Below are 9,531 nucleotides of genomic sequence, written 5' to 3' on the forward strand. Positions count from 1 at the left end.
CCCTGCCAAGTTTCTTTCTTTTTTGGGGGAGGGGGGAGAGGTTTTTGCTATAGGGCGTGTGCGCTTGCCAGAAAGACAGAGAGAGACAGAGAAATAGAAAGCGAGAAATCACCACGCCGCAATTCCTTCTCCTCCATTCTCCTCTTGGGATCTTGGGCGTGCACACACACGCACCCAGCGTGAGTTTAAGCCACTGGGTCCGGGACTCGAACCACGGTCGACTACATGGGAGTCTAGCGACATAGCCATTACGGTAACTGCTTGGTCCTCCCAAGTTTATTTCTGAGAGAGAGAAAGATAGACAAGCACCACAGCAGTGTCCTCATACAATGATCCTCCTCCAGTCTTAGCCAGCCTGGATCATGGACATGTGCACACACCCAGCATGCACAAGGAGGCCCCAGAATGCAAATCTGTGTTCCTTCCATGTGGTCCAGCATCACAGAGCATTGCATTACTGTTGCACCACAAGCTGTCCCATTGTTTTGTTTCTGTGAATTTGACTTTAGATACCTCACATAAGTAGAATCATGCAGTACTTCTTTTTATTCCATTGTTTCACTTACATAATGTCCTCAAGTTCATGGACACTGTAGCTTATAGTAAAGATTAACTTTTGATGCTAAACAGTATTCTATTGTATCTTTATAACACATTTCTTTATCCATCTATCCATTGATGGACATTTATGTTGTTTCTACCTCCTGGTTATCGTAGATAATGCTGCAGTGAACCTGAGTATACAAATATCTCTTCCAAATCTTATTTTCAATTTTTTCATGATTTTCTCTTCCAAGTCCTGTTTTCCATTCTTTTGGATATGTACACTTGGAATTGGGATTGCTGGTTCATGTGGTAGTTCTTTCTAATTTTTTGAGAAACCTCCATACTGTTTCTCAAAATGGCTATACCAGCTAACATACTCAACAACAATTCAAAAAGATTCCAAATCCTCATCATTTCATATTTTGTGTTTCTTAGCAAGTGTGAGATACCTCATTGTGATACAGATTTTTCTTAAAAGAAGAATTTTACTAATGGATTTTATGATTTAGACCTTTTTAGCATTAATTCCATCTAACTCAGCACTATAATTGTTATTCTACTTTATTTTTAAAATTTGATATATTATGAGGTTTTTGCATAGGCTTTTTTAAAAAAAAACTTTTATTTTTTGCCATAGAGCAAATATGCTTGTCAGAGATATATATATAGAGAGACAGAGACAGAGACGAAACTGAGAACCCCCTTTCCCCACCTAGGAAGATGGCCATGTTGCAATCCCTTTTACTCCATTCTCTTTCTGGGATTTTGGGTATACCTGCTTTTCAAGCCTCCAGGTCTGGGAACTCAAACCATGTGTTCAACCATTTGGGAATCCAGCACCTTAACCCCCATACCACCTGTTGGTCCCATGATAAATTTCTTCTTTCTTTTTTTCCTATTGGAGTAATTTTGTTTGTTTGTTTTCTGCTGTAGGGTGTATGTACTCACTGGAGAGAGAGAGATGAGAGAGAGAGAGAAAGTGAGAAATCACACCCCAGAGGGATGGCTCCACTGCAGTCTCTTCCCTTCATTCTCCTCCTGGGATTTCGGACATGTACTCACATGTGCCTGGCATGAGTTTCAAGCTGCTTAGTCTGGGACTCAAACCAAGTGGGAATCCAGTGCCTTTACTACACCACCTGCTAGTCCCTACTGATAAATTTCCAAGTGAGGCTTTTCTGTAGAGAGCATGTGTATGGATAATCTTTATTGGATTTTGATGTTATACACAAAATTTTTTAAAGCTGCATATATGAAAAACTAAGGTTATTTGAAAGATTTCTTCAAATTTGCATCTCTTGCCTCTTCTTCATACCAATTTACTGCTTTATTGTGTTATCTTCATCCTAAATTATTTGTTCCTAGATTATTCAGTTAATCTCTTGACTTGCTTTCACCTACTATCACCCTCTTTTTTTTTTAAAGGTCTTTTTTTTTTTCCTTTTATGAGGGAGACAGAAATAGAGACAGAGGCACCCCAACATGGTCTCTGTGCAATGACCCACTCAACTGGCCTGGATCATGAGCACATGTGTGTTACCTGGTGTGCTTGGGGAGGCCCTAGATTGCAAACCCATGACCTTTCCAACATGGGACCAGTTATAGTACTGCTTTGCCACCACCTGGCCTCAGTGTCACCTTTCATTAATTTATCTTTAGTTGCCAAAGTGGACTGTCAAAAATTCTCAACTTTGTTGAGCTATGTCCTTGCTAATTCTTTTATCTCTGTTTTATATGCTATTTTTGTTTTTTAAATCTTGTCTCTCTAAAAAATGTTTATTCAAAACCTTCTCTCTTTGCTTGTGTTTTTCCTGTGAATCTTTGGCAACTCTTTCCTTATAGCTCATCATATATAGCTGTCTACTACTACTTTTGTACTTCTTAGAACTTCTAATGTTGCATCTTACTTTGGAACTTTAAGAAAAAAAAAAAAAAGACTTTCCACTACAATATCCTGAAAACTGTGAGGGTTGTGGCCTGTATTCCTAATAATTCCTAGAGTGCCTTACATAAATAGTTATTCAGTAAGTGTTAATTTTCACGAGTATATCCTTTTCTGTATTGTTAAAGGTAGTACATTCATTCAGCATATTTTTTCTTCACTACTGATGATTGCGGGATTTATAGTACCTATGGACTGAATAAACTGTGCTGGGGCAGGGGGAGTATTGTCCTTGTGTTGTTAGTGGTAATATCCTACCATTTGCATTTCTGTTTTCTGCTTTCTGCTGAGAGAACTGCTTTGTAGGGGTACATGTTTTCTTCTATGTATACAGAATGATGAAGTAAAGGATCAAATTTCAGCTAAATTCTCTCTGCTTCTCATCAGAGGTTAGATTCTGTTACAGAGAGCATCAGTTCTGACCTGAGAATATAGTATGAACAGGTAGTACTGGTGGCTTTTTTGCATGTTGGAGGGAATGTGATTTGGTATGTGATATCGTTTTACATTTTACTGTCTTTTGCTTTTCTTCATAGTAAACCCATTTTCATGAACAAGAGGACAGGAGTGGTTGAAGCTGCTGTTGCTCTTCAGTGTTTGATGCATGGTAGAGAGTTATGCCCTACTTCCCAGACTCCTAAAAAAAATTTTTTTTTAAAGGTTTTTGCCACATGACACATACACTTTCTAGAGAGAGTCAGAAATGGAAAGTGAGAAATCACCCTGGAGAGATGGCCATGCTACAATCCCTTCTCTTCCATTCTCTTCTCAGGATTTTGAGCATGCATGCACACATGCACATGGCAGCCAGTGTGATTTTTTGAGCTGCCAGGTCTGGAGCTCAAACTGCAGTTGCCATGTGGGAGTCCAGCACCTTACCCACTACACCAACTGCTGGCTGTACCACCCCCCTGGGTCATTTTTAAACTTTACTTGCAATCATAAGATAATATAATGAGTAAGTAACAAAAGGATATTATATTAGAGGCTTTGAATAGATTTTTTTAATATAGTTTTGACTATATAATAAAGTTTGATTTACCAGATTAACAAGTATCTGTTGTTTTGGGACTTAATAAGCTTGGTTTATTCCTTCTTCCTGCAGGTTGACACTACAAATTATTTATTCATTTAAAAAATGTTTCATATATTGGAAAAATCTATCCAATTTTTTCTATTCTGCTTTCTTATGTGCTCTTGTTTTACTTGAATATACAAATGTTTTATGTGTAGAATAAACCCATATACCCTGTCAGAAATGCAAGGTTCCAAGTATCTAAAATATTAATAAGTTTTTGTATATTTTAAGGTGCTTTGTGTTCTGTTAGCTAGATATATTTTACCAGCAGGTATCTTCTACCTCTGTATATTTTATAGAATATTAATATCATTCTGTGTGAATTAAACCTTTATTTTCAGATCTTGATTCTTCACAGAGCAGTGAGTCTGCTAGTTATTCTCCAAGGCCAGCAGTTAGTTCTTTCAGTTCTAGTTCAGAAATGGTGAGTTATGCTTCTTTTACTTATTAATATTTGCTGTTTGTTTTTCTCAGTTTGTATACCTTTCTTTACATTATTAAAAAAATGGTTGAGTCAGTAAATATAGTAGTCCTCCCTTATCTACAATTTTGCTTTTCCTGGTTTTAGTTACCAGTGATCAAATATAGTCCAAAAATAGATGAGTACTGTATAATAAGACATTTTAACAGAGAGGGAGTCCTTTTACGTAAATTATTACCAAATACTGTGATAATTACTCTATTTTTGTTATTAGTTTTAGTTGTTAATCTCTTAGTGTGCCTAATTTATAATTTAAACTTTATTATAAGCTAGTATAGGGAAAAATACAGTGTATAAGGGTATCTAGAGTTAAGTACTATTCAAGGTTTCAGACATCCCCTGGTAGTCTTAGGATATATTCCCTGAAGATATGGGAGGACTACTGTAGTGGAAATGAAAATTTATTTACAAAAGCAAAAAAGTAAAAAAAAAAATTTAAAAATAAAAAAGTAAACAGAAATGTAAAACATGAATGAGAATCCCTCTTTCACATGTATAATGACAGTGCATTTATTGTTATTTAAAAGGAACACTTTTATCAAGACAGATGTAGACAAACATACACAAAGTCATAAAAATATATTTTATAAATATAAACTATAAAGTTGTATTTATTTTAGAAGTTTATGATAGTTGGAGACATAAAACAACTGAGAATACATTTGAAAAGAAAGTCAGCTTAGCCATGGTGGTATGTGTTGCTAATACACAATGCTCTGCAGGATGGAACCCCATGTGAGATCTGGGTTTGATTCCTGGCTTAACCTAATGACCAGGTGCAGGGGCAGGCACCTGTAATCCCACCAAATCCAGGAGGTCAACACAGAAGGATCACAACATGGCAAGATGGTGTCCTAAAACACAAAAATACCCCCCAAAACCAAAACCAAAAAGTTTAGGGCTTATATAAAGAAAATAGTAAAATAAAATAAATAAAATCTAAGTAATTGGAGTTTAATATTATATTGAATGGGATGCTACATTTCTGGTAAATCACATGTTTAAATGGAATTCTCCTTCATTTACTCTCCCATGTTCATTCTGTCTGCCCTTTGCCTGTAATTCACCATCCAAACTATCCTTGCTTAGGATACCAATGAACACTATGTTGCCAAACTCATTGGCTGCTTTCAGTCTTTGTCTTATAAGTTCTCATATTTGTGGAAATAATTATATTTAAAAAATGTTTTTATGCATATGCTTTTGTGATAACACACTGTCTTGATTTCCTTCATACCTCTGTGAATGTTCCTTTACGCCTTTTCTCACTTCTTTGTTCTTCTGTATAAATGTCATAAGATTTAGGTTTTGATACAGGACCCTCCTCTGATAAGTTACACTCCAAACTCTCGAGGATGGAATATCCTATAGTACTTAATGTACTTTCTTAATGTTGACAGTTTTCTACTTTCCAGCTTTAGCGCTGATCCTTATTTAGATGTCCAGTTTTCTTTTGGCCCTATCTTCTTGGATATTTCACAAAAATCTCTGTCTCCTCATACCTCAAACTGAATAACCCTGGTCGTCCTCCCAAACCAGTTTTTCTGATATTTCCTCTATCAGTAGATACCCTTTTCTATTTTTTAAAAAAACTTGCTGGAGGGAATGTGCACTCACTGGAGAAAGAGAGAAAGAAAGTATTTGGGCTCCCACATACATGCACCTCACATGTATTTCAAAGCTCTAGATATGGGACTTGAACTGTGCAGTTGTCTCTGTGGGATCCAGCCACCTTAACTACCACACCCACTGACTGACCCAGTAGATAAGCCTTTTCTGTTTATCTCATGTGTTCATGTCAGAAACATAGAGTTAATTTTGTCATTTCTTTCTCTACCTCCACATTCATTGCATCACTTCATCTAATCACTTCTACTCCTAAACAAATGTCAGATTTATTATCTCTCTTAGCCTTTGGTATCAGTACTCTACTCTTGTTACCATCACTTTGTTCTGAACTATGTATTGGGTCGTCGGGAGAGTTATGACATATTTTTCTATGCGAAAATGTGTCATGACTTTCCTGACAACCTAATAGTTGTTTCCTCTACTTGCACTCTTACTCCACTTCCTTCTTTAGTTAACAATCATCATCATCATGATTAATAACATAAATTGAATTATGTTATTTCCATGTAAATATTCAATGGTTTCCTATTTTACTTCAAATCCAGACTACCTACAGTGTCCCTGTGTTCTGGCCCTTGGTTGAAATTTTTAATTTCTTCTAGAATTCTCTCTCTCTTACCCTGCTCCACATATAGACATTGCACTTTTCTTCACTTGTTAGTCACTTTTAAGCTTCAAGTCTTTTGTCTGTTGTATTTCCTCTCCCTTACTATTGTTCATCCTCTAGGTCTCAACTTAAATATGTCACTTATTCAGTCTCTCCTTGGCTACCCACTTCTAAATTAGGTCCCTTATTTATGCTATCAGAGTGCTTCATGCTGTTTTTCCTAACAGTTCTCTCAAATTATAATTATGTATGCATGTACATGATTATTTGACTAACAGCACTTCTACCCATTAGAATGTTTGCTCTAAAAGGAGAGCAACCATTTTGCTTTATTAACATTGCAGATGATAAGTGAGCATTTATTTCTCAAATAATTAAGTGCATTAAAAAAGTGAATTTGCTTTCTCCAATTTGTGCTCATCCACTGTTTTTTAAAGAACTTTTTACCTTAAGCTGCATGTGCTCACCAGTGAGAGAGACAGAGACAGAGGAAAAGTGAGAAATCACTCCCTAGGGGTATAGCCACAGTCCCTTCTCTTCCATTCTCCCAGGATCTTGGGCATGCACGCACATGCACCTGACATGAATTTCAAGCCACTTGGCCCAGGACTTGAACTGTGGTTGGCCATGTGAGAGTCCAGCAACATAACCTTATACCATCTGCTGGCCCTGGTGAGCCACTTTTAGTGCTGTTTCTTACATGTACCATTTCAGTGCCAATCAGCTAAGGCCTATACCCTGTTTTAATTTGTTAATGTTAACTTTACTTTTTTAGTTGAATAATTAATACCTTTTAAAAAATTCTCTTTTTTTTTCTTTCCTCCAGAAGCAAGATAGAGAGAGAGAGAGAGAGACTGAGAGATAGGCGATCCCATGCCACAATCCAACTGAAGCTAGCTTCATACCACAGGCATGCTCATACACCCTGTGTATTCTGGGAAATCTCCAAATGCAAATCTGGGACCTTCCCATGTGGGTCAGCCCCACTGAGTATTGTACCACCATTACACCACCAGCCCCTTAACAGTCAGTATTTTTATATAATATTTTCATTAGTTTAGTAATTAAAAGATACATTTTTCATAAAGTTGAAAAATTTAAGCTCAGCAAATTGAAATCTAGACATATTAAAGTTTCTTTTTTTCCCATGAAAGTTTCCTAATGTTTGACATTTAATTAATAGTTGAGATATTCATTGCTATATGATGTTTGTATATTTGATTTCCTGTTAGCTGATACTGTCCTTAAGTTATGAGATATGTTGTATCTTTCATGGGACTGAGCCCATTCTAGGTACATAATAGGATTCATTATTTAATGAGTCAGTGAATGAATAATAGAACAAGTTAAATATTCATATGTTCTAGCTGTGCCCTTCCTAGGTATTCTATTTCACTGATTTAAGTAGTTGAAGAGTATGTTTCATTCATTTCTTCTGTGTGAAAGAAGAAATGAGGATGATGTAGTGTCTGATTATAGGAACTAATAAGAGATGAAATTCCTCTTCTCTCTCTTTTAGCTTTTACATTTTTATTACAAGGATTATAATTTTAATTTTTGTTGTCCTAGAATCCCTAACTTGTTGAGGAGTTGGATGATTATTGTTTGACTGTTCTTTGGTAGTATACTTACCTGTATGTATGTATATATGTATGTATGTTCCAGTGTGCTAGAAAGTACAGATGAGAGAGAAAAGGGAGGGAGGGGAAGAGAGAAGGGGGGGGAGAGAGAGAGAGAAGGAAACTGAGAAAGCATGTGCACTTGGAGTGTTTTTCAAACTGCCAGGTCTGAGACTTATCCCACGCAGTTGGCCATGTGAGATCCAACTGCTTTAACCTTCATGCCACTGGCTGCCTCAGTATACCTGCTTTGGTTTATAGCCTGCAGTTGCCTCTTCCATAGTGAGAAATTTTCTATAATGTGAACTATTGTATAATGTGAACTTTAAAGATATTGCATTGCAGTAATTGAATTTTTTAAATTCAAGAATTATTGACAGCAAAATTATTAAATTTCTTTTAGCTATCTGAAGATGAAGATCAAATATTACAACAAATTGAAGATTCAAATAGGATACCCATCAAAACCAAAGAGACAACTGATAATTTTTATCTAGAAAAGATGGGAAAACTAACAGGTGATAAGACTGTTAAAAGAAATGCCATAATTAACAAACACAATGAGAATTTTCATCAATTCTCAATGAAAAATAATACACATCAGTTTCCACAGACTCAGGGCAATTCAGCACACGTATTGCAAAACAAAACCAGTAATAATTATATTCTACAGGTTGTGAAATGTGACACAGGGGTACAAACAGACAGTGAGCCTTTAATAAAAGAAAAATTAGATGCTGCTGTACAGTGTGATATAATTTCAGAAAGTACTTGTAGAAGTGCTGTATTTTCCCTTTGCAATATTGAAAGATGCAGTGAGGATATTAAGGCAGATACCACTGGAGGGCAGGAAATCCTTAAGGATGACTAATACTCTAAAGACTTAGCCTAGGATGTGGTGTTTTAGTTGCCCTTGGAAAGTCATAGTAAATGGTCAGAACCTTACCAATATAGTAAGGAATGAGAAAATGTAGCTAAATAGGTGACAGTATTTAGAGAATATATTTATGTTTCATTTTAAGACATTTTAATGTGATTTTTTTGTACAGGCATTTGTCCAGCTTTAAGTTTTTAAAAAAGAATATAGTTGTAATTTACTATGTCATTGTCATAGTGATTTTTCATTACATGATATATAGTTATTTATGAGTCATAAATATGCTTAATTCCTTCCTTATTGCATTCATTTTAAAACTTAGAATATTTTTGCTGAAAGATGCAATTGTGCTAAGGTTTTTTTTTTTCAATTATACTAAGATTTTAAGGCAGAAAATAATACCAAATAATATATAATGTTTTATGTCCCCATTATAAGAATTTTATTAGCTACTTCATTTTAACAATTATACTCCCATTTAACAATTATAAATGAATGTTTATGTAAAATATATCTGGGATTTTGTTTGGATAACACAGTTTTTGTAAGGGTGCTTGCATTGATTCAAAGGAAAATGTTTTTAGGATTAGACAGTATTGTAATGTTTTTATACAGAAATTGACATTAGAAAAAATTTCTTTTACTAACTTTAATATTACTAAGATTCTTTTCAAAAATATTACATCAGATTTTTTTTTTAATAAAATACAGGCCTTGTTTCTAACCTAACATTTATTTTGTGTCAAAATTTT

At 35.3% G+C, this 9,531-nt stretch overlaps 1 protein-coding gene across 1 annotated transcript in view; it reads left to right on the plus strand.

The window, feature by feature from the left end:
• Positions 1-8,784, plus strand: part of REDIC1 (regulator of DNA class I crossover intermediates 1) — a 78,437-nt gene extending 69,653 nt beyond the window's left edge. The window contains exons 13-14 of the mRNA XM_006168094.1: positions 3,908-3,990; positions 8,306-8,784. Of these exons, the coding sequence (XP_006168156.1) occupies positions 3,908-3,990; positions 8,306-8,773 (551 nt within the window). The 3' untranslated portion in view covers positions 8,774-8,784. The remainder of the gene's footprint in view (positions 1-3,907; positions 3,991-8,305) is intronic.
• The last annotated feature ends 747 nt before the right edge of the window (positions 8,785-9,531 follow it).

Source organism: Tupaia chinensis, unplaced genomic scaffold (assembly GCF_000334495.1).
Source record: "Tupaia chinensis unplaced genomic scaffold, TupChi_1.0 Scaffold145519_1, whole genome shotgun sequence".
In the NCBI taxonomy this organism is placed as follows: domain Eukaryota; kingdom Metazoa; phylum Chordata; class Mammalia; order Scandentia; family Tupaiidae; genus Tupaia; species Tupaia belangeri.